We start from the raw sequence: 26,218 nt of genomic DNA on the forward strand, positions 1-26,218 counted from the left end.
TAAATGTTCTTGTTGATGAAAGATCATAGTATGCTTGTTTAGATAAGGCCATAAGTATGAATTAAGATTTGGGGCCAAGTTTTTGATACATGTGATGGTTAGTGGAAAAGTTTGTGTGTGTATGTCTTAGGGAGTTATATTGATAATAGTTTAGAAACTATGTGAAGTATGTATTTATGGGTGGTTGCCTTGAAGTTAACATGTGGTTATAAAATAGGCTTGAATGACGTTTTGGTATTGTAGTGGAAGGTCACAATATGCATTAGCGACTTCATATTAAGAGTTCAGAGTAGTCATTGAAGTGGTAAGTCAAGTTATGCTTAGGATGTGATCTTTAAAAGAGGTATAGAAGGTGACATCCTATGGTTTAGAATAATAGCGTGGTGTAGCATGTTGTATTTTTATGACTTAGAGTTAGGCTTGATCGCGGTGTAAGGATTAAGCAATTTTAGACATTAGTAGAAAAATTTGTCAATGCTCATATGAGAATTTTAAGCTGAATTGAATGGATATGATATTTATAGGGAATAGTATAGTTAAGGGATATTCGAGAACTGTGCTAAGCTTGAAAGTAAGAAGTTGTATTGCCAAAGGTCTGGCAATTCCATCCTGATTTATGAGTTATATGTCTATATTCCAGACTGCAGAGTAGAGTAAATTTTGTGATTTCCTCAATTGGATGTCTCGTGTAATCCATACCCAAGATTCGTGGCTCCCTATTAAGGCTAGAACTTCTTTAGAGAGAGTATTGAAGAGATACTCCAGATTGAGTATAAGTTTCCAGTATAGTTCAGTTTATGTGGCCAGCAAATCAGTTTAGCAGTCAGATTCGCATGACTTGTTTTCTCGTCTCTTTATTTAATCATGCTACCCAAAAATCTCAGATATGTTACTATTCCAAGATAGAGTATACTAGTATTTGTGAGTATAGCTCAATTCATGCGTCATGTACTAGATTCAGAATCCAGATGTTCAGTTATGATTAAATTTGTAGCTGACACGGGCCTTGCACTTCTAGTTGAATAAATAAAAATGAATGATACACTACTTATTCACTGCACTAAGAAAATATATATGTTCAATAATACTTATCTAGCTTTAAAAAATTAACAAATAGTTTATTTTTTAATAATCAATTTTACTCTTATTCGCTTAATACTTTTCTTAAGACAATGGAGCGTTGGAGTAACTGGTAAAGTTGCTGCCATGTGACTAAGAGGTCGCGGGTTCAAGCCTTGGAAACAGCCTCTTGCAAAAATGTAAGGTAAGGCTGCGTACGATACACTCCCGAACACCACGCATCAGTGGCAGAGTCAGAATTTTCGCTAAGGGGTTCATAAGTGAATATAAAAACTAATCAAAGGGGGTTCAACATCTAATATATAGATATAAAAAAATAGGGGATTCAACATCTAATATATATACATAAAAAATATTTTTAACCATATATATATAATATAATTTTCTACCGAAGAGGGTTAGAATGAACCCTGACCTGCCACGCATGGCGGTAGCTTTAGTGCTGCGTATAGCTTTAGTACTGGAAACAATCTCTGGCAGAAATGTAAGGTAAATCTATATACAATACACTCCAAAACATCATGCATAGCGGTAGCTTTAGTGCCGCTTTTTAATACTTTTCTTAAGATATAATACATTATTTATTTATTACCTTTGTAGTGTATGATATTTGAGTAAAAGGTGTCAACCTTTTCCCGTGTTGTACTACTTCACTTCACTAATAGGACGACTCCACTTGAGTTTCAGTAGTCCTTCAACTTTTGAGCAATGGCTGCCATCTCAGTTCCTCTCCTAGCCGTCCGATCACCTCTAAACAACCTCCCATTTCCATCAATCTTCAATCTCAACCGTCCATTTTCCAGTACTTCGCTCTCCTCCAATAACTTCCGTCATTTACAACTACTAGTCTGTTCTTCCACTACTTCTGACCAAGCCGTTACCGAAACAGCTTCTGGTTCTAGTTCTACCATCAATGTACAAAACGACGACGGTTTAGACACGACCCTTTTCGTTATTCGGGCCAAGAACCGAATTGGGCTTCTTCAAATTATTACCCGGGTGTTCAAAGTTCTCGGGCTTACAATTGAGAAGGCTATAGTTGAATTTGAAGGAGAGTTCTTTCTGAAGAAGTTTTTTGTTAGTGATTCTAATGGTAAGAAGATTGAGAAAGTGGAGCATTTGGAGAGGATACAGAAGGCGTTGTTGGAAGCAATTGATGGGGATGATGGTGGTGGTGGTGAAGGAGTTTCGCAGGCGGTTAGTGGGAGAGGCGTGATTGTGAGGAAAGGTGGGCTGATGATGGAATTTGGGGATAGGAAGGCGAAAGCGGAGAAGATGTTTAGGTTGATGGATGGGTTCTTGAAGAACGATTCGATTAGTTTACAGAAAGATATTCTTGATCATGTTGAGTTCACTGTTGCTAGATCAAGATTTAATTTTGATGATTTTGAAGCTTACCAGGTATGTCCCGCACTCAAATTTGGCCTCACCTGACAGCTAAACAAGTTGAATATGCACATTCCGACACCTCAACTCGTCTCCATCGTGTCAGTTGAGCAATCAACTTACAAAATGATCATCTAGAGACCTCCAGAATGCCACGTCAGTAACCGGTGTCCACTAGACAGTAAGGACGAGTTGGGTGTTTAGTGTTGTTAGTTGAGACCAAGTTGAGGTGTCTGGATGTGCGTTCTCGGAGTTAGAGTGCTTAGCTGGCAAGTTAGAGTGCTTACTTGCCAGCTGAGGGCCAAGTTTGAATATTTGGTTGTGTATTATGCCTTTCATATTACCACTTAGTAGCTGTTAACGATGAAGTTATGGACAATGCAGGCATTAGCACATAGTGTCAGGGATCGGCTTATTGAGCGATGGCATGATACTCACCTGCACTTTAAGAAGAAAGATCCTAAGCGAATTTACTTCCTCTCCCTTGAATTTCTTATGGGTACTTGACATTCACATGCTCAGAACGTCATTTTCTTTTGTTGCATTTAATTGTGGCAAAGTTAGGCCTTTTCTATGCAATCATTCTTAGTTTTCTTTTTGGAATCTTTCGTCTTATTAAGTTTTTGTCTTTACTTGATCTGTCAGGTCGGTCTCTGACTAACAGTGTCATAAACCTTGGCATTCAGGACCAATATGCTGATGCCTTAACTCAGCTTGGATTTGACTTTGAAGTCTTGGCAGAGCAGGTTGGTGAAATCTCGATCCGCTATCTCTGATTCTCTAGCAATTTTTTGAGCCTGTAACATGTCACAAACTAATAAGTAATGAGTATGTTTAGCGGTTACTTTGGATTATATGAACTAATTTATGAATTAAGTTAAACTAGAAAATTTCTGAGTAACATTTAGAGGACATATAGGATAAATCTTGTATATGAAAATGCAATAATTTCAAATCCACAGCACAAATTTATTGATTGGCCTTGCTTTGTACAATTATTTTACAGTTTACCCTACATCCATAGGCGGTGTAAATTATTCTGCTAATCAATCTAATTTTGAAGAAACTTTATTTACAATTGATAGCAAATTCTTCTCAATCTTCATCTTACTCACATTTGGCTGTTCCATTGCTCCCCTAAATAAATTATCTGTGATGATTTTGTTTCTAACGTTCATTCATTTCAAGGAAGGAGATGCTGCCCTTGGTAATGGTGGCCTTGCTCGCCTTGCAGCTTGCCAAATGGATTCGCTAGCGACATTGGATTATCCAGCTTGGGGGTATGGTCCAGGCTCCTTTTTCTCGTTGTCTAAACATCAGTTTGGTTCTTATGTTGTTTGCTTCATCATGGACTTGGCTTTTGAATCTCCTCGCTTTTCCCAAACACACTAAATAATAAAAACAGTCAGAATAACTGGATCTCTGCCTTTTTTCTAACAACATCCTGTTTCATGGCTGCATTTTCATATTAGATAATAGCCACCCTTGTGATGATAAGATCAGAGTGTTCGTATAGTTCTTTTGTTTTCTTTTCCTTTTATAAGTAGAGTTTTTGTATTTTTCCGAAACCAAATTATCTATTAGGGACCCTCCAGAATTTGGTGGGCTTCTTTTATGGAGTTCCCAATCTAAAATTGGAATTCTAGGATCTGAACCTAATGGTGTCTAGCTTTTCTTCTAGGATTTATCCTTTATCATCTTGAAGTTTTCTTAAAAAGGTCAATTGAGTTGGGAACCTACATCTCTTGATCTTCAGTTATGGATTACGCTATCAATATGGATTATTTCGTCAGATCATAGTGGATGGTTTTCAACACGAACAACCCGATTTTTGGTTGAATTTTGGGAATCCCTGGGAGATAGAGCGTGTTCATGTATCATATCCAGTGAAGGTTCGGAAGTATTCACTTTTCCATCTCTTTCAGTAATTTATCTAAATGAAACATGTTTTTATCTTCTTGTTTTAGGTCTTGGCCAGGTGCAGGTGGGGGTATTTGATATTATCTTCTTCAATCTTTTTAATTGATACTTATACTTGTTGCTGACTCGCAATGTGCTTTTTATGCTAGTTCTATGGGACTATTGAGGAGGAAGTTTTAAATGGAAAGAAATGTAAAATTTGGATACCTGGAGAATCAGTAAGTGCTTCTGTATTTTGTAAGTTTTTCTTTTGTTGAGAAATTTAGACTTAATTGTCATGTCAAATTGCTAAGTGAGAAATATTATTCCTTGATATTCTCTGTATCTATTGCTTGTAGGTTGAAGCAGTGGCTTATGATAACCCAATACCTGGTTATGGCACGCGAAATGCCATCAACCTTCGATTGTGGGCTGCTAAACCTAGTGATCAATATGATATGGTAATTTTTTACCATGTTGTATAGTAATGTTTCTGACGATGTCCAGTGGGGATGCTGTAGAGGAGGCATCTATATACTTTTGAGGGACTTATCTTCTGTATTAGTCATTTTCTTTTTTCGTCAAATGTGAACTTACCTATCGTTGCACAAATCAGAGTTAGTTTCTTGAGAATAATTCTTATTATGTTGTTTGACATCTCTCTACCTCTTAACTTCTACGTGGTCCCCATTTCATCACTTGCAGGAGTCCTACACCACCGGGGACTATATTAATGCTATTGTTAACAGACAGAAGGCTGAAACTATAAGTAATGTGTTGTACCCTGATGACCGTTCTTACCAGGTATATTCATTCCATATTATGTCTTGAGGAAGTTGATAAAATGTAGAGTTTCTTTTCCTTGGGAGGCTAGCCTCTGGGTTATGAACCTGCCCCATTCTATGTTGGATTTAAAGCAAAGTTACATAATCTTATTTTGAAGATATATCTAACAGCAATAACATACATCATGTTAGCAATTTGTAAAGTCATATGTTGGTCTTTGATTGACTAGTATGGTAAAATTCTTTTCAGTACCACCCAATTACTATCTCTCCAATAACATACACTCCCTCCGTCCCAATTTATGTGAGGTAATTTGACTCGGCGCGGAGTTTAAGAAAGAAAAAAATAGAGACTTTTGAAACTTGTGGTCTAAAATAAGTCATAGATATTTGTGTGGCTATAAATTATTTCATCAAGGGTAAAATAGACATTTTAAAGCTAAAAATATTACTAAAGGTAGAAATGTGTCATTCTTTTTGGGACTGACTAAAAAGGAAAGTGAGTCATATAAATTGGGACAGGTGGAGTAACACACAATTTCAGTATAAATAATATAAGAAATTAATGCTACATTACGTTGAAGACATTTCATACTATATCACTTGATATTTGGTATATTTTCTAATAACATTACAAAATTTTATGTCTAACACTGAGGTCGAATGCTGTAAGATCATAATGAAATGCCAATAAAGAAGATGCCATTGTAAATACAAAAAGCATGGAGTGAAAGAACCACATTGCTGAAATTTAACAAAATTAAGAAAGCTGAACTTGGAAATGGGAACATGAATTGCAAATTTCAAATTCCAAATCACCATATGGGAGCTTATATTGAAACTTGAAGCTTGAGAAACTTTTTTTTTTGTTATAATGGTGGTGTCTGAGCCCGCCTATGAGCTCCTCAACTAGCTCTCCAGGGTACCTGCTACCTCTTACTAGCAGGGGTACCGGTAAGTGGTAACTCTGGGTCTCTGTCCACCAAGGCTTGAATAAGTGAGAAGAAAACCCCAAGTATTTTTTCCAGCTCTGGAATTTGAACCCTGAGGCTTCATGGTTTTTCAATCCACTTCATTGACCACTAGGTTCACACCCTTGGGTGCAACTTGAAGCTTGAGAATGTACTCTTCATATGGGTTTCTTATGTATTCTCCAACCATTTTGAGCAATATATTCCTTAATTTCTTTGATGTTCTTTCTTCAGGGTAAGGAGCTGCGGTTGAAGCAACAATATTTCTTCGTTTCAGCATCACTACAAGACATAATAAGGAGGTTTAAGGATTTACATAGCAACTTTGATGAGTTTCCAGATAAGGTATTTACCTGACATTTTTGGGGCCTGTAATGTCTGGAGTTCCTTATAAGCTTGTAAAGTCATGCCATCCATAAAACAATGGGCTCAAGTCAGTGGACCTTGCTACAGGATGCACAAAAACCATGCGCTTATAGTTTGCTTATCATGTATAAACAAATACTTGTTTCTTCATTACACTACCGACAATTTTGGCCTGAAGGCATAGACTTAGCTAAGTTTGTCAATTCACTTGGTTTTGTTTTTTTTAAGATGAAAAGGCATTGCATGAAGTATAAGCCTCAATTATCACGACATGATTCCTAAATAGTTGCATGTTTCACATTTGAATCCAAAACAAAGTCTATACAGTGCAAAAGATAGTGGTCAAGTGCCTATTGTAATCTCTCTATTTAGTTTTAATATATTTGGTTCTATTTTGCACTATTTAAGTTAATTCTCCTTTCAATTGAACTTAAAGACTCTAGGCATCTGGACTAGCTTGTTTTGAGGTACTCTTACTGATGAAATGTCATAAAAGAATTTCTACGTGGACCTCACTTAATCTTAGCTTGTCCTACACCAAATGTATTTTGAAGATGTCATTATTTATTGCATTCATACAGGAATTTAGGATCTCAAAAGGAAAAGGAAAAAGTAGGCCTTTTTTTCAGAGCCAAATTGTTGCTTTGCTAATTTATTCTTTTTGAGGTTTTCTTTTCAGGTTGCTCTTCAGATAAATGATACACATCCATCAATTTCCATTGCTGAGGTAATGAGAGTGCTTGTTGATGAAGAAAACTTGGACTGGAGTAAAGCATGGGGCATTGCTTGCAGTATTTTCTCAGTCACCATTCATGCAGTACAACCTGAAGGGCTGGAGAAAATCCCCGTGGATCTTTTGGGTAGTGTTCTTCCTCGGCATTTAGAGGTATGTTTCTTACAGAAGATTTTAAATTATCTCATAGTAGTGTTTCGTTTGTGCTTGAATTGGTTTTCTTTCAGCTATAAAGAGTGTCATCCTTTTTACACCAACGCTAGCTTGTTTTATGTGTTTGCCAATTAGGGAGTGATTGTCTTCAACTTATTTTGTTAAAAATCTCGTCATCTGATTTAGTGATTCACATTTTGTTCCAGATTATATATGAGATAAACCATCGTCTCATGGAAGAGTTAAAAAAGAGTTTTGGTCAGGACTATGATAGACTTTCCCGAATGTCAATTGTTGAGGAAGGTGCTGTGAAGGTATAGAAGACAACATTTTGATTCCGCTTCTGTTTTAATTAATGCTTTCGGTGGTATATCAAATTTGATGTTTTCCTGCTAATTAAACAGCAACAGCATACCCAGTATATTCCCACCAAGATTTTAAAAAATAAAAATAAATCTGACGTTTTTCAGCTGGACCAACCTGTAGCAGTGACATGTAGGTGGCCCAAAAACGTACAATTATACCAACAACAACTACTCAATCAGTTGGGGTCAGTTATATAACTTCAATCCGTCTTTGTCTGGCCAGCTCATAAAATCCTTGTCAACAATGTCGCTCCATATTATGTACCAATGATATACTAATACTGCAAATTTCCACATCCACACACTAGGATCAGTAGTTTTCTTGGAATTCTGGATGCTTGAGTTACATAACTCATTGTTTATGAAACTTAACAAAGAAGCGAGAGGGTGGGCAGGTGGGAGAGGGGTGAGAGAGGAATAGAGGCCAGATAGGAAAAAGGTTATTTGATGGAAATAAAAGAAAGTTTATGATGTTCATGCTTGTTACTTCTCACTGTCAGCTTGATTTTATATGGCGCACATTCGTCTGACAATCCATGTTGCATTTGCATTATGCCATTTTCACTAGTCAAAACCAGGCCGAGTATCAGTTCCTTGTTTTTCTGCAATTGCCAATTTTGACTTTGCTCCCCTGGACAGAGTATTCGGATGGCAAACCTATCACTTGCATGTTGCCACACTGTGAATGGTGTTTCCAGAGTGCATCTAGAGACACTTAAAACACGAGTGTTTAAGGTAATTTTGATTCTGCACTTTTTTTAATTCTTCTCTTTTGCCCAATATTTCATGAGAACTTGATTTAAATCCTGCAATAAATATGTCCATTTACCTTCACTAAATAAATGTCACTCTCTCTAGGGACTATTTCAGAGAGTGATTTGCCAAAATTTCTATCCAATTCACTGTATAGATTCTTTATAATGTCAAAAGAAATATTTAACCCCTTGGGATTTCTTCTTGTTCTTATTTACTCAGTTTATTTGCGAGATTGAAGAGAGCACAATTGTCTAATAAGGAATTAACTAATCAGCTTGAATTTAACAAGCGTGTCCTATTAATTTCTTCCCTCCGTGCTATATGACCAATTATGCTACATGGTGAGTTTGGTTGATGGACTAGTTATACAGAGATATAATATAGTGAATAACAAACATTTGACTTTTGAAGCATATTCATTTGTTGTTGGCAATTTGTTCAATGTATTGAATTTTTCTTGATCTGGATAACCTTTTTGGAGGAAATTCAATAATTTTTTTTTTTGAGAAGGTAACATGAGGAAATTCAATGTAATAAAAGTTAGATATATGATGTATAACCTTTTTTTTTTTTGTTTTGATAAGGAAGATATGATGTATAACTTAAACCATTTTTGGTTTAAAACTGGATAAACAATCGTTTCCAATGACACCTCACGCAGACATCACTTCTTTGTCATCTTTCAGAACTTTGATTGGATATAAGTTTGGCTTAACTAAGAATGTCACAGTAAACAATTATGCAAGATTCTTTTTCCTTTTTTTTTTCTTTTGGGAAAATGAAAAGAATGTTTCTAAAGGTTTTGAAGATGGAGGTGAACTGAAGACTGAACTTTTGTAGCACAAATGCCAAAAATGATTTTATATTTACTTTTGACGAAATTGGTTTTATAATTACTAAGATGTACAAGTTGTAGTGGGTATTATTAATTCTTAGATTAACACTATCATGATTTTGTTTTCATTATCTAAAGAGACTTAAAAGGTATTTTTAACAAGTTGATGCTATGCAGCTTGTTTTTTTCCACATTATAGTTCGTACAAAATGATACATAATTGCAACATAAGTATGCGGGATTCTATATACAGAACATAAACTGGCGACCGAATGTATGATTAATAATATAGAGTTTATATAATGTCTCATTTTAATGAAATCAAACAACTCCGGAGGACTTATTTTGTAAGTCTGTTATTCATATTAGTTTTTGCTCACGACCCAAGAAATAGCTAGTGAAAACGATGTTTCTGAAAGAGATCATTTTGTAATTGCTGTGTCTTGCAGGACTTTTATGAGCTGTGGCCTCAGAAATTTCAGTGCAAGACTAATGGAGTAACCCAGGTGCATAATTGACTGCTTGTTTATTGACTCTTATCAGTTTCAAGATTTCTGCTTCAGGTTTAGACTTGACAGATATTCTCCAAAAATTCTGGCATTCTTTATGTTAGAAAGCTTCTGATTTTCCATTACTGCCTTGAGTCGGCAGTGTGTACTTGCATAATAACAAGGTTCATATCTAATCTAAAATATTCTGTCTCTTCCTTCTGTCATCATTAACAAATTTTATTTGGGGGTGGGAGATCTTTCATTGGAGTTCATCATGGGCATGTAAAAATGATTATATGAATTAAATTTGAAGCATTTTGCTACGTTCTTCACAATTTTAATTTGTTATATGTCAGCGCCGTTGGATAGTGGTGAGCAATCCTAGCTTGTGTTCGATCATTTCAAAGTGGCTTGGGACAGAAGCATGGATCCGAAATATTGACCTCATAGCAGGTTTAAGAGAATATGCAAAAGATCCTGATTTACACACTGAATGGAAGAATGTATGATATTTTTCTCTGCAACCTCAATCTGAAAAGAGTAGTTGCTTATTGTTTTGCAGTCTCCAATACCTTTGGACTTCTGACTTGCAGATGAAGAGAGTTAACAAAATGAGGCTTGCTGAGTACATTGAAACACTTACCAGTGTGAAGGTTTCTGAGCATATCCATTTCACTTCCTTCTTTGCAAGACAACCCGCATGTCTGTTGTTGCCTGACCAAGCTATATACCCTATATTACAGGTCAGTTTGGATGCAATGTTCGATGTGCAGATAAAACGAATACATGCATACAAAAGACAACTGCTCAACATATTAGGTATCATCCACAGATATGACTGCATTAAGGTATCTTCTATTTCTCCTTTCTTCTTCTTAGAATAATATTCCTGAGCCAAACCTGACTGTCCAGTGGAGATAACCACATACAAATGTACTTTCTAAACCAGTTTGTAGTTCAAATATCACCCTGCTCAGAAGGCGTCTCAGACAGGCCAGCTTTGGTAATATGAAGTGTCTTAAAAGGTGCCAGGAAAAACACTTTCTACCTAGATAGGTATCACTGACATTTTCTTTTCTTTTTGGAGTTCAAACTCTGAATCTTGATCCTAAAGACACTTATTTTTGCGAACGCTGGTTCAGATATATTGAATCAAGCCATGGGAATTTTTCATGGACTTATATGCTTATGTGCAAGGCCAAATACAAGTCCACAGAAACTAAGTTCAGTTGTTGTTGAACCAGATTAGAAACCAAGTCATTTTCGAAAATAGAGAACACATGATTTCACCACCAGCTTCGAAAAGTATCAAGATTCAAGACTAATAGAAACACCTGTTTTAGCTAAAAAATTTCTTCTTCTTGCCTTTTGAATCTCTGTCTTTGTCCAATGTCCTGATATTATTTCTCTTTCTTTTTTTCCGTCATTTCTTCAGTAGAATATCATGGATGCTCCAAAATCACTTTTGCTTAAACACATAAAAAATCTAACTTAACTTGTTTATTCAGAATATGGATATGCCTATTAAGTATCATCTAACTTCTAGAAGAAGCTCCATAAGTTTCATATTTTCCTTCACAATTTCGGTTGAACTATACTATTACTCAAAAAAGTTTCTACTGAACCGTATTCAACAAATCATCTCCCTGATACATCATACTGTCATTATTTTCTGAAGAATATGGATGAAAGTGACAAGCGAAGAGTTGTACCTCGTGTATGTATTATTGGTGGGAAAGCTGCCCCTGGTTATGAAGTTGCAAAGAAGATAATCAAACTTTGTCATGCGGTGGCAGATAAAGTTAACAACGACCCTGATGTTGGGGATCTCCTGAAAGTGGTAGGACCATGATTTGATTTATCTGTTGAACTCAATTAGTATGGTCTCATCATGTTTATACGAAACCATTGTTCATGCTTTGCTCTTTGAAAGTTGAGAATGTCCATTCAGAAACTTCATCTTCTTTTGAAAATACAACATGGGATGATGAAAGGAAATTATAAAAGAAAACGGAAGGGAAGAAAATAGCAAGCAGGTTCTAAGCATTACTTTCTTAGGCCCTAACAATCTGTCCCATGAACCTTTCTCCTGAAATGATGTGTTCATTTTAGAGTTAGCCCTAATTGGAAATTTTTGAGGGAAGTTATGGAAAACACTTCTACTATTTGGCTGCAGAATTTTGAAATTGTTGGGTTTCACAAGACTTCACATCCCTTCGTCATGTCATTGATCTAAAAGATACTCAGGCTTTACTTTATATTTCATACTTGGTTTCATTTCCCCATCCCCCATTGACTGCTCATGTGCACTGTTCCTGGACCGTAGGTATAACGCAGTAGTCAGAATTTCTGTGCTTCTATTTTTCTGCTGTCATTATAGATAGCTAGGACTTAATAGAAATGAACTCGTCTTCTGTCGTTTCAGGTTTTCATCCCTGATTATAATGTCTCTGTTGCCGAACTTGTAATTCCAGGGAGTGATCTTTCACAGCACCTAAGGTCAGTGTCTAGCCTGTGCATTTCCTTCCATTTTTTAACTTTTAACACGTGCAAACACACTGTCTTACCTGATAACATCTTTTGTTTCTGTTCTAAGTAGGATAAAATTACATATTCCCTCTCTTGATGGTCACACTTCCCATTGACTAAATCTTTGTTTCATTACCAAAGTCACTGCTTGCTTTAACTGGTACCGATAACTACAGTATACGGAATATGTTTCCTCTTTGGATGGTCAAACTTCGCATTGACTGCATCCTTGTTTCATTATGAAAGTTATTGCTTTCTTTAACTGGTAATCTGTAACTCCAGTATGCACAGTTCCCTCAAAACTTGATGTACCAGGATTTTTTCATGTATGTGTTAACAACGCATAGAAATCATGTATTATGGTGCAGTACTGCTGGACATGAGGCATCTGGAACCGGATGCATGAAATTTTTGATGAACGGTTGTTTATTATTAGCAACTGCAGATGGCTCAGCAGTTGAAATTGCTGAAGAGATAGGGGCAGCAAACATGGTAAGCAGTATTAGGATGCTTATATAGACTCCATTTCACCTGTTGATGATAACTGCACTTGTTCACTGTGTGGTTACAACAACAACATACCCAGTGTAATCCCACAAAGTAGAGTCTGGGGAGGGTAAAGTGTACGCAGTCCATATCACTACCTCGGAGGAAGTAGAGAGGTTGTTTCCGATAGGCCCCCAGCTCAGGATAGATAACAAATATAACAAACAAAAAAGTAAACAACAAAAAGGGATATCACACCGTTAGATAGTAAAGGTTACAAAACACCCACAAAGTAATATTATATACTAGCTATACGAAATCATAGGCATCACCAGAACACCACGAACAACAGGCTACAAGACACTACAGGCACAAATACAAACAGTGCTCTCTTCCCTACTATTATGAACGTATTCCTACGGTCCTACCTACTACCTTTCTACCCTAATCCGCATCCTCCACCCCTTCCTATCAAGGGTCATGTCCTCACTTGCTCACTGTGTGGTTAGAAGGATAAAATCTACCTCAAGCAACTGCACTAAGACTCCATGTATAGAGATAATATGTTAGATAAATATTTGTTTTTTTAAAGGAACAGAAGGAACAAGTGTTTTAGGATATGATCCCCTTAATGGACTTCATTTCCTTGTTTGATATCTTTATTTTGTTCTTTTCTTTTGCCTCTTCTTCTCCAGTTTCTTTTTGGTGCAAAGGTGGATGAGGTTCCAGCATTGCGAGAAAAAGGAACCACCCTCAAAGGTTCACTTCAATTTGCACGAGTTGTAAGGTATGTGCTGTAGTTTGAGCAATCTTTTCCTTAACCTTTATGGTCTGTTCTCTGTAGACACATTGATTGTCCACAATGCAAAATCTGCTGTTTGCAGTTTTTCTGTTTCTGTTGGGTCCCACGGGAATGTGGCCATAGTCTAGATAATCATTGGATATGGTCTTCTCTCTCTCTCTCTCTCTCTCTCTCTCTCTCTCTGACAGTCACATTACTCTGTTTTTTCACTACCATGATCATCTATGTCATGTCTCATTCGCTGGTGTGATTGTTGAAGCTGATGGCTGTATCATTTTGTGACCAGTGGTCTTTATGATGTGGCATCACTCATCCCATCTTATAGTTTCGCTTAATTTAATATTAACATTAATGAGTTGGTACTTGGGAGAACAGGTGAGCACTAAAGCCATTGCTTTGCCTCCGGTTCTTGGAGATTTTTCCTGACTAGAGTGTGATTACCTTGATCAGCCCACTCTGCAAGATTATTAGTCATAGGATGAAGCTTATTGTGGAATGATCATTGTTAGTGGAATGCACTGTGTTAGATTCCTAAGACTTAAGTAATAACTTACAAAAAGTTTCAGTTTTTATCTCATTTCATTGTACTGTATGTGTAGGATGGTCCGGGATGGTTACTTTGGCTTCAAAGACTATTTCAAGTCGCTATGCGACACTGTAGAGGATGGTGGAGACTTTTATCTCCTGGGATATGATTTTGCTCGTTATTTAGAGGCTCAGGTAATATTTTCAAATCAATATGTTATTGCAAATACTCCTGTTAAAATTGTTCATTTTGAAACTGACAGAATATGTTGACAGGCTGCTGCTGATCGAGCGTTTGTCGATCAAGTAAAGTGGACCCAAATGAGCATACTCTCTACTGCAGGTTCCGGGAAATTTAGCAGCGATAGAACAATAGAAGAATATGCACAGCAGAGTTGGGGCATCGAACCCTGCAAGTGCCCCTTTTGATTTGCAAAACCAGAGGCAGACCCATGTGGTGGGTTGGGGGTGCACATGCATGTTAATTTCGGAAAAGACTCGATATATATGTATATATACCTTGAGCTATCACATATTTTAAGAGGACCCCTCAAACATACACGTGTCAGGTCACATGTTCAGCCTGCCACTTAGGCCCTTGAGCATTGGCACGCGACCCAGCCACCAGGTTATGTGGCGGAACCTGTAACCTGATGTAAGCAAAATGTGCCCAAACCGCAGTTCACAGAGTGAGTTTCACACAGTATAGCTGTGCATCTGCCTCAAAGTGGTGCCTCGTTATCTTCAAATCCCGGCTTCACCTCTACCTCTGCGCATCGCCTTTCATGTTGTGCCAACTTGGGTTCAAACCATTGGTTTGTATAACATTATTAACCGCGCGTCCTAATTTGGCGATGAAGAAGCAATGACTGCAAGAAACATTGCAAGGAAGCTCTTATCTGCAGTTCATCTGTATGTCTCTTGGGAATGCTGATGTGAATCATGTATCATTGTAATTTTTCTAGCAAGGGCTAGTCAGTTTATTTGAATTTCAACTTGTGGCATGCAAAATCCACAATTATAGGATCTTGAATCACATAGAATTTTGCTCTAACATGGCTCATATCACATGGAAATAAATTACACGAAGCTAATTGTCAGAAACTTTAGGGTGAAAATGATTTTCACTCCCCCTCCCCTTTGATTAAAACAATAATCATACTCCTCTTTATCTCATGCAATATCCATTTTGTCTTGTAATGAATATTTTTTTAACATGGATATTTATTACATTTTATTTAAGTTTATTAACTTTATATGCAAATTAATACGTTTTATAAATTTATCACAAAATTCAATATTATTTTTAAGATCGTTATTTTAGTGTTATATGAATTAAAGAGTCGTTTGATGTGAGGTATAATTATAATAATTCAGAGATAATGTTCAGAATTATTTATTCTGCATTTAATTAGATGTATTAGGTAGTCTCAAAATTATTTGTCGCCCCATTTATACCACGGTGTTATCACACATACATGTTAGTACAACTTATTTTATAATAACTAATTCCGGAATAACTTATTTCCAAATAACCTACCCCTAAGTGTGTATATATACATATGTATGTGCATGCATGTGTGTATATTTTCGTGTTTTATCACTCTCTTATTAAATTTGTTTTGTATTACTTAACTTTTTGTTGATATAACACAATCCTTAAGAAAATTTTACTTAGAAGTATATTTTGCTAAATTAACTTTATTAATGATAATTTGAAACTTTAAATTTGTCTGTTACTTTATATAGTTATTTAACACTAAGGGTAGAAAAAACATATAATACAATTCTCTTGATTTCACAAATTGAGCAGATAAACTAAAATATTTATTTTTAGCATGAGGACCACCGATCAAGTGATAAGAAACGATATTATCTATTGTATATATCAGTAAATAAATTGTGATTGTCATTAATAGAGTATAACATATTTTATAATTTATATAAATAAATATAATCTTTAAAATTTGACCTTATTTTTATTCGAGAAAAACATCTAGTATCCTCGAATTATGACCAAATTTGCTACGACACACGTCAACTTCACAGGGTCCTATTACCTCTTAAACTAAATTTTAGCGTAGTTTTGTCAATGTTTTTAGCTAACGTGATACCTTTTGTCAATCGTTTTAGATGGCGTGACACCTTTGATATGAACTTCATTTTATGTAATAAAGGTGCCACATTAGCATAAAAAATGATAAAAATACGTTAAATTTGAGTTCAGGGGATAATAGGACCCCTGTGAAGTTGGAGTGTGTCGTAACAACTTTGACCATAGTTCGGGGTGGTACTAGAGGCTTATCTCTTTCATTTATTGTTCGTATTTTCTGCATTGAAATATGTTTATAAAATTAGTAGTACTTATTATTTTCACTTGTTAAAATAAATATTATGGTTTTGATTATTATTAATAAAACTAATTTTCTTATTATGCTAATTTACTTCATAAAGATCATCATTAGCTTATATATCTCTTACTTTTTTTTTTTCTAAAAGATAATGTTTATGTTTTTATAAAAAAATTGTTATATGAATAAAATTTAGGGTCAAAATCATTTTCACTCCCCAATTTTATCTTAAAAATTAAACTCCCCTCAACTTTGAACAATAATCATATTCCCGCTTATCCTAATTCACTTTTTAAAATTTCTATTTTATCCTTTATCATCAATTTTTTTTTTACACTTCTTTAAAATCATCATATTTTCATTTTAAAAAAAGATTATATAACAAATTTTTCATAAAAACATATCCATTATTCATAAAACAAAGTTATGTCGAGACAAAATAATTAATCACGAAATAAGCAGCTATTCCGTGATTTTATAAAAATGGATATGGTACAATCCTTTTAAAAATAACGGCGGAACGAAACACCCGTAGTAGGAAGGGACAAAAGAGTAAACGGCATTCCTATTTAAGCAGCAGCTTTTTCAGCATTCAGTTGCAAAACAGAAACTGGAAATGGCGATCTTCTTAATTTTGGCTGCCGCCACTTTTACTACTCTCATAGCATCGACGGCGGCGGTCGTACCTCCGGCGGAATCTCAGATTCCGGCGTTGTCCAGTCAGCAGAATGAGAATTCGGTGATGTACGAACTGGAAAAAGCGAAGATCAAAATCGCTCGATTAGGTTATTTCCTTATTCCCTCATCAGTTATCACTTTGGCCATTGAGATAATCGACTTGACATAACTTAATGCTTGCGTTTCTCGCGGTTTATTTAATTGCATAGAGATACAATACAAGTATAGTTACAATAACAAAGCAAAATTGCATTTACATGAAATTAATTACTCAAACAACCAAGACACCCGAACAAAAGAACTGCATTTCCATGTAATTAGTAGCTGAGAGAGAATGAGAGAAGTGAATTTGGATTTGAACCAAGTTTTGTGGTATTGCATGTGTATAGGAACTGGAGTGTTATATGATATTGTGAAATAGATTACTTGGAGAGGACAGTTTTAACTGCGAGCAGCTGTAGAAGGGCAAAAAAAAAAGTATTTTTAGAGTGGAATCTGACTCTAGCTATTACTGATTTTTCGATTTGTGTTTAGATTGAAGTGAATACTATGCGTATTTTTTATTGGTAGGAGAAGGAATAGTGCAAAACACTCATGCTACTCATGGATGGATTATGAGGGAAAGAAAAAAATTCATTGCAAACTGGTTGATGTGAGTGCTTCATTTCGTATTCAGGCTCTTTTATCCCCTCCTTATTCTTAACCATTGTTCAGTGGGGAACGATTGGACTGGGTTTATCTTGTATGATTGGAGTAGGTGATTATAAGTTTGTCATAAGTACATAAGACACCAGCATGAAGGTAACATGTATAAAACTTGATTAACTTAGTATTAGTCAAAACATGATATTAATCATGTTTCAATTGAACAAAAATAACGTATGCAGTGTAATCCCACAAGTGGGGTCTGGGGAGGGTAATGTGTGCGCAGACCTTACCCATAGAAGGTAGAGAGGTTGTTTCCGATAGACCCTCGGCTCAATTGAACAAGGGCAATATTTTATGTCCTGTTGCCTTAGAAATTTGTGGCATGCTAAGAAGCATTATTGTGACATTGTTGAACACGTGCATTGAAAAATGTTACTCTCTCTTTTCTTTCTCCTTTCCTATTAGATTTGCATTGGATTTGCAAGGTCAGATTTCTATTCCAGCAGGAATGCAGGGGTCATGTTCTTTCTTATGCTTCTGTGATGATTGAATCTATCCAATTCTTATTATGTGCTTTTCAGAATTCTAAGATATTAATTCAGTAGCATTTTTCATGAGAAGTATACTACGGCTTCACCTGCTATCTATTATTCTACAAGGTCCTGTAAAACTTTAACATTGGTGCATTTAATTGCAGAATCCATCCTTGATGAAAGAATGACAAAGTTAAATGCTAAAATCCAATACATTAGAGAAACTGAGAAGAAAATTGAGGACATTAGTATAGAAATTGACAATCTTACAACTGCTTTATCCAAATTGCAGGTTGGTTTTTGGCTAGTTTCCAGTTTCTCATGTCTGCTAATGTCTGACTTAGATCTTGTGTTATTATGAGTAGGATCTAAATTTGTTACAATGTGACAGTAATGGAAGGGATTGACCAAGCACTTTTGTGGTCTAAGGTCTAAATATTTCAAATAAATTTGGTATGGGAACCAGATATGACATACCACAAGAAAAGTTATACCTCCAGGCTTCGACCTGCTTCGCCAAGTCTTTTGTTTCATGTGGTGGTTAGGTTAGCAGAATGATACAAGAAAGACTAGGAAGCATGAAACAAACACCAAAATCAATCCACAAGTTCAAGAACCCAAGGACCTATTTGATGACCACTCTCGTATTCAACAATAACACCAAGAAACGAAATAACAAAGGTGTATTTGACACCAAATCAGCTACCACAAACTAGATTAACAACTCAATATGAAGACAAGATGAACAATACAACATGAAGAACAACAACACACGGCTTACATTAACAAGATCACAAACGGGTACATGATTACAAAATACAAGATAAATAGATAGACAAATGATGGTATAATCTTAAGAACCCAAGAGCTTATTCCACTCTTAGACCCTTAACACTACACTCAACAAATACCTATCTCTTCGTGGACACAAGGGAAACCTCAACCTCTCTAAGCATCCAACGTTCCAAGCCAAGAGTTCAACAAGAGTGATTCCACACTCTAGTTTCGGCCAAAGGGCCCCTAGTTTCAGGTGGTGCCTCAAAGGAGAGAGGACTTGTGTTTCTTGTATCTTATGACTTACAACATCATGATAATGTAAGTCTAAAAGCCCTACAATGTTCTATTTATACTAGGTTACAAATAAAATACAAAATGCCCAAAATGCCCTTTTAAGAGCTAGGCTCCCTTCAAGTGTATTTAGGGGCTGCCTTGTTGTGTTCCAAGGCTCCTCCTTACACTCCAAGTGTGAGATTAGGGTCGGTTTGGCGTGTTTTAAGTCCTTCACTCGCACACTTCAAGCCCCGGGTTCATTACATTCTCACATGCGTCCATCTTCGTGGTTGTACTTGTATCACAGAATCTTTTCTATTTATAAGGGAACATGTTCATTCAAAAGAGTGCCATCGCCTCGAAATAGCTATTAACTGTAAAGTAATCTCCCTTTTATTAACTAAATAATGCCAGACATACTTTAATGTGCTTATGCAAAACCCTAGACAGTATGGCCCTAATTTCCTTGTATGATTCTGATAATTTGATTACTAAAATTGGCAAGTTCTGGGACTATCGAGGCCCTGTGACTTTGTTGTTGGTTATCAGTTTGTGAACCCCCAGTACATTACCATTTATTGTACATGATTCCGAAAACAGCCTTTTCAGTTCTAATGATTCTAATTTCTTGTTTTGATCTTTTGTTCGGTGACCTAATATTGTCTGGCCTTAAGTAGGTGAATGGTCATGCCTTTATGGGAATTGTGCTAAATATTATTAGAGCATCTATAATTGATACAACCTGAGTGAAACTCGTATCAATATGAGAAAATGGAAATACAATCAACTCCTTCTACATTGTGGGCTTACCATGCGATTATGGTGGGATATCTTTAGATGGTTTCACACTCCTTGGGGAGTGCCAAGAAACTATGAAAGATCTGATGCTAAGTTGGAAGAACGGGAGAAGGGGGAGAAGGCGAAGGGCTTGGAAGATGGTTCCGATAGTGCTAATGTGGGTAGTTTGGAGGGAGAGAGAAATAGAACTTATGAAAGTGTAGAGTCGAGCTTCTTGTAATTGAGGGGTAGTCTCCGCTCTCTTATTTTCTTTTGGTGTAAACAGAAAGTTCCTTCTTGCTTAGAGGATTGGGTGGATTTTGTAGAGCTTCATATATTGTAGAGTCTTGATCTTTTGGTATAACCTTTGTATATGACCGATTTGGTCATGTTTATGAATGAAAATACTTTTACTTGATCAAAAAAAATAAAAGGATACACATCCATTCCTCATAAATGCTATCTTTTTTCTCTTTTTGTCAGCATCACTCATCAAGGATTAATGCTCTAGAAGAAAAGGTATGATTGCCACGTTATCACAGTTTTTTTTTCTCCATACAGCTTCTCATCTTATAAAGATGAAGGAATTGAGTAGGTACAACTGCTTTGGGATGCGGCAAGAAAAAACAACTTTGAAATTCATGAATTGGAGTTCAAAGCGCAAGATGCGGAGAAAAGATTAGAAATTCTTACATCTCAAGTCGAAAAGGTAGGTTTGCTAAAGCCATGAGTAAACAGTTTCAGTTATTAATATTTCTCCTATGCAGAAATGTGGGGTAAGGGTGCGTACAATAGATCCTTGTGGTTCGGCCCTTCCCTGGACCCAGCACATAGCAGGAGCTTAGTACATTGGGCTGCCCCTTTAATATTTCTCTTGTGAAGGTCAAGTGGAAGAAAGTAAATTTTTAAATGTTGAGTATTCTTTCAGCATCATGAGAATGAGATTTTTGTAGAAGTATTTTGAAACATCTTTATTGTATACTAGGTTCATGACGCTTAAGATTTCTCTTCAGTTGAAAAAACCGTCTTCTTTTTACTATTATAACCTATAAACCCCAAGACCCATGAAGCTCAGTTCAAAACTCATTGGATAATGGGCCTGCCCTCTTCTCTTCTCCACATAAGTACTAGATTTCTGTCAGGGGCACGGTTTAAACCTGTGATGTTTGCCTAACCAACACATCACGCCTTTCACTCTTACCACTAGACCAAAGCTCTTGGACGGGATCTTATTTCATGCATAGGAGCAGAGCAGGAATAGGAAAGATAACAAGATGTCAAGAGTGATGACGGTTTTCTTGGTTTTGGACAATTGGCATTCTCGTGACTATCAACAATATACACTATATGATTATATAGGAAAATTATAGCATTCAAAGAAAAAGAAATGGTAGAAAAGGATAAGTGTACTTTTGTCCTCTTAATAGGTTTTCTTGTGCTTACTTTTTTTCTTAGGAAATGAGAAGGTAATGACCAGCTAGGCATTTACTTTTAGTCGAGATGTGGCAAAAAAGAGCATATTATGATTTCTGCAATCTTTCGTTGATGAACTTTTAACTTTGTTGACAGATGGCGGACATTATATCCGAAAAATGGATTCAGATACGACAACTTGAACAAGCTGTTCAAATGACAGAGGTATCTTCTTGTTTAAACCTTGGCTTGAATTTACTATTAAAACTACAATAAAGCTGCAGCCAAACCTAAATCAGAACTTTATATGTCAGATGAGAGCACCGAAGGTCAAAAGGCAACTAACATTCAGTAAATGTCCATTTGTCGAGGTATTGGAAGTCATAAAATTTTCCTAGCTTGCTTTGGAACATTGTATATGGAGCTTTCCATGATTACTCTTGTCATTTTCTCTGAAGAGAACTAACACTCTTGTGATCTCCAGTTCATCAAAAACCTTTTCGGCCACCACCTCGAGACGTTGAAGGGAATTCTGCATCCATATGGATCATACAGTGCGGCTGATCCTAATTCCTACTGGGCTCAAGCTTTGCATCACTTGCGGGGGGCCTTTTCATCTGCAAAACAATACCATTACAAGGTACTCAAATTTCCTTAATTTGGAGTGTGGGGATTAATTAGTGGTCTTTGCTGGTTGATAACTTTCTGAGGTGATATTTTACATCAGTTTTTTCATCTGTCCAATGCTTAGTTTTTCTTCCTCTTGATTGAGCAATATCATGATAAATATTTGTGTTTGATATTTATGTTGGTAACTGGAGTACGTTCAAAGTAGGGTCTGAAACAATAGACTTTCTGGAGCTTAGTGGACATGGAGATACCACTTTTGTACAGTTAACACCTTAGCTTCTTGGTCTATTATTTAATGAAATACTGATTTATAATGTGTGCCCCCCCCGGGCCTCTCTCTCCACACACACACACACATAAACACAATCACATATATTGATATGATATCCAAGTTAGTAACTGGAAACTTCACCCTGATTATTTAGTTGTTGTTGGATGTACATCCTCAGAACAATGATATGAACTTCTGACAACTTAAGTACTATGCAGCTGCAGAGGTTTGTAAAGCAGGAAATGGAAAGGAACGAACTCCCTGGGGCTTTAGCGAATGAAGAAGTGGTGTTCTTAGTGGTAAGGATCTTGATACTGCCAACTATGTGAATTTTATTGAACTCTGCATGTCAATAAATAATTCTCTAACTTCTGTCCTCGTTTATGGAAATCTAATTTTGCAGGCCTCAGCTCTGATCGTGTTTCCAATTTATATTGCATTCACGTTTCTCTTCTCACACTTCAGGTAGACTGATTTAAAAAAAGTGATGGAAATTGCTGGTATTGCACCAAGGATGAAGGTGAGAATAGTGTTTATTGTCACCTTTTCTTCTAAGACAACCTTGAAGGTCGACAGCCTGTTCATGGCCTGTGGAGAAACTATTGATTTACCAAATCATTAGCACATGGTAGCAAGGAATATGCATGAAAAGAAACAAATCATCAGCACGTGAAATTGTTTCTCTTGTAGAACTGTGTAAATAATCACCTCTAGAAGTCATTTCACCTTGTGATTACTCTTGGTAATAGTTGATCTATGGATGTGGAAAGTATCATAGCTTAATTATCAGCAACTAAGGTCTAACTACCAGGTTTCATGAATGTAAAACTGGTGATTTTGTTATCAAAGTTCCACATGTATCTCCAAGCTCTGCCAAACCACAAGAGAGCTATCTTCTATTGCTCTTTTCATTCGATCTTCCATATAAATATAGTATGATAATGCTAATGCTAATGAAAGGTTCATTCCAACACCTGAGCTGATTACTTTCAGGATCGATGTTAGATTGGGAAACTATACTGCAAGTATATTTTTGAAGAACTTAAAAAATGGTTGAAGATGGTCGATGATTTTCTAATACAAAATTGTAGTCGTCTCTCTAGGGAAACTTTGTATTGGTATTTATTTTTATTTTCCTTATATTACAAATCTAAACCTTGATTAATATGATTAGATGTCTCGAGCCGGGGTAGAGGTATGGACTGCATACATCTTACCTTCTTCAGACCTCACTATGTGGGAATATAGTGAGTTTGTTGTTGTCGTTGATTAATATGATTAGATAGATATCCGACTCTTGAGTTATTTTAAGTCTTGAGAGAAATTTTATACATTCAACACTCTGGAGGGCCAACTTTGAAATATTCATAACCTATGAGGGTCAAACTGAAATAGGCCAAAAGCAACTCTTGCTGTTCCCTCACATCCACATGCCTGATTCTCATCCAAAGCTTAGCTAAGGATAAACCATTCTGCTGTCAACAAGAAAACAATGATAACAAAGAAATGGAAGACACAACATGGGATCAGAGAATCCAAGCATTAACACACATCATACTCGATCCCACAACCAAACCATCTTTTGAATCCCAAATCTTCATTTCTAACCATGTCCCCTGTTACCTCAATTGGGACTATCCACCAATTCTGTGCACCAAATATTCCACAACCACTTTCCCTTCTGTGTATATGAGATGGGCTTTCTCAGTTTTCCTCAAAAAGGTTTCAAGACTTGGTGCACCTGAAACATCTTGGAGGTCCAAATGCCCATATCTACAACCCCCTCCATTGATACTGGCCAGGGGAGTGGAGGAAGCTCAGTGGGGAGATGAAGAGAGGAGACAGTATGTGAGGAAAAGGTTCAAAAGGAGGCTTTTTAGGAGTGATGTGAACCCTTTTATTCCATTTCTAGTGCCTAATGTCTTGTTGTTCTCTCTTCTGTTGTGGAACCCTTTTCCAATTGAGGGCGTAGATAACTAGATTCTTGATTTTTGAGCTTGTTTTTGTAATAGGACTGTTCTAGTTTTATGTTCTTTAATCTAAACTAGTGGATATATGTATCTGATTCTAATTGAATAATAAGATGTTCATTGACCTAATTGCAAGTTTTATATGATAACATAATAATCCTATACACCTTACCAAACGACCCAAGATCCTTGAGTATGTGAGTTGAAACAGATTAAACACAAGAGGAAAGAACGCGTTTGTACATAGTTTACATTCAAATATCATTTAAAAAGTGTAGTCTGGTGCAGTAAATCTCCTGAGGGTATGGAGAAGGGCCGAATACGACGATTTATTGTATACAGTCTTATCTTGTTTTTTAGCAATAGGCTGTTTCCACGTAACTTTTATCATTTGCTTATGCGAATTTATGTTATGCAGTAGTAGGTGTAGTAAGATGTAGCCTACTCATACAACTATATTTCTGAGGATCATATATACTTTCCAAGGCGTTGGTATAATTTAGGTGCTTTTGTTCCCAAAGTCACCAATTTGCAGATGTACAATTGGTAACTGTCATTGCCTTAATAACAATGAAGAGAAGAGACTCGCAAGTGTGGAATTTCTCTCTGTATTGAAGCTACAAAGTACTCTATTACATGAGTTTTAAATAGACGAAACTAGTATGCAAAAAAAAAAAAAAAAAACCATGTTTACTCTCCTAAAAAATCCGAATCTAAAAATGGACTGCACGTTAACTTATTGACTTCTAAATAAACGCAATAATCAAACTACTACTCCACAAAGCTAGTCACGCCTCCTAGTAAAATTACTTTCTTATTTATTGCTTCTTAAGGAGTCTACCAACTAAAATATGGATGAGTAAAGATGGACGGAAAGACTAAAGATTAGACATTAAGCAATTAATCATCCAGGTTGTAGTTTTAAATAATAACAATCAAATTAATCAAGAAAACAAGACACGGTTTCTAGCTTAATAGTGTTGAAGTAGACAGACACAAGTGAACATTAGTTGAAGGCAACCAATAAATCCAACAAACATCCAACTTCTATCTGATATATATATATATATATATATATATATTTTGTATGGATATGCTTCTTTCCATTTCAGTTAAGGAATTGTAAACCTCTAATGTTGACCCTGCATGTGAGTTTCTGCTGAATTAAGACAAAGTTGCACATGCTCTTCAATAGTGAAAATGACATGGTGCAACTAGCCTCACCGAATCCTCCATTATATTCCTTTGTCAATATGAATTTTATTTCAGTATGGAAAGTTTTGGGTGTGTGAATTATTAAATGTGTGTGTTAGTGGTGGAATTTTAGGTGTTACTATGGTCGTGATGTGTTGGTGCCAAAGTTCAAATTGCCAAATCCAATAAACAAAATAATTCATATATGTCACTCATAAAAAGGGTGAAAGGGAAAGAGGATGGAACACCAAAGGATGTAGTGCGGCGGATGAGACTGCTCCTCCCTTAACTAGAGGTCTAGGATTCGATCCTGGATATGGAAAAATTCTTGGCAGGGAAGTGGCGAATCTAGATTAGTCAGACTCCAATGCGGGTACCGAACACCGGATGAAAAAACAAATAAAAGAAAGGGAAAGAGGATGGTAAGTAACGAAGGATTTGGAAATGCCACATTGCAAAATTTGATACTAATCAGATAATAGGTTAGTGTATAATGACACCTACGATTCAAAATGGTAACACTAGTGATAAACTTAATTGT

General features: G+C 36.1%; 3 protein-coding genes across 4 annotated transcripts; all 3 read left to right on the top strand.

Moving 5' to 3' along the window:
- Positions 1-1,678: 1,678 nt before the first annotated feature.
- Positions 1,679-15,404, top strand: LOC107859350 (glycogen phosphorylase 1). Its single transcript, XM_016704332.2, has 22 exons — positions 1,679-2,481; positions 2,851-2,965; positions 3,112-3,212; positions 3,655-3,746; positions 4,223-4,358; positions 4,536-4,604; positions 4,725-4,826; positions 5,071-5,169; positions 6,356-6,466; positions 7,167-7,373; positions 7,580-7,687; positions 8,378-8,473; positions 9,779-9,835; positions 10,177-10,323; positions 10,414-10,473; positions 10,564-10,668; positions 11,499-11,660; positions 12,246-12,319; positions 12,718-12,841; positions 13,531-13,622; positions 14,237-14,357; positions 14,439-15,404. Exons 1-22 carry the CDS (start codon positions 1,789-1,791, stop codon positions 14,589-14,591), a joined length of 3,024 nt encoding a protein of 1,007 aa, XP_016559818.1. The 5' UTR covers positions 1,679-1,788; the 3' UTR covers positions 14,592-15,404.
- Positions 15,405-17,027: 1,623 nt separating this feature from the next.
- On the top strand, positions 17,028-24,612 carry LOC107859349. Of its 2 annotated transcripts, none has more exons than XM_016704330.2 (9): positions 17,028-17,298; positions 18,537-18,664; positions 20,683-20,718; positions 20,795-20,908; positions 21,769-21,837; positions 21,927-21,983; positions 22,097-22,252; positions 22,732-22,812; positions 22,917-24,612. In XM_016704330.2, the coding sequence occupies exons 1-9, from the start codon at positions 17,130-17,132 to the stop codon at positions 22,980-22,982; spliced, it is 876 nt and encodes a 291-aa protein (XP_016559816.1). In that variant the 5' UTR covers positions 17,028-17,129; the 3' UTR covers positions 22,983-24,612. The 2 variants fall into 2 exon arrangements, with proteins under 2 accessions (XP_016559816.1, XP_016559817.1); XM_016704331.2 differs by having other exon boundaries at positions 17,118-17,843.
- On the top strand, positions 23,883-24,612 carry LOC107861211. Its single transcript, XM_016706574.2, has one exon. It carries the CDS (start codon positions 24,020-24,022, stop codon positions 24,491-24,493), a length of 474 nt encoding a protein of 157 aa, XP_016562060.1. The 5' UTR covers positions 23,883-24,019; the 3' UTR covers positions 24,494-24,612.
- Positions 24,613-26,218: the final 1,606 nt, after the last annotated feature.

This window comes from Capsicum annuum, chromosome 2 (assembly GCF_002878395.1).
Source record: "Capsicum annuum cultivar UCD-10X-F1 chromosome 2, UCD10Xv1.1, whole genome shotgun sequence".
NCBI classification, from domain to species: Eukaryota; Viridiplantae; Streptophyta; class Magnoliopsida; order Solanales; family Solanaceae; genus Capsicum; species Capsicum annuum.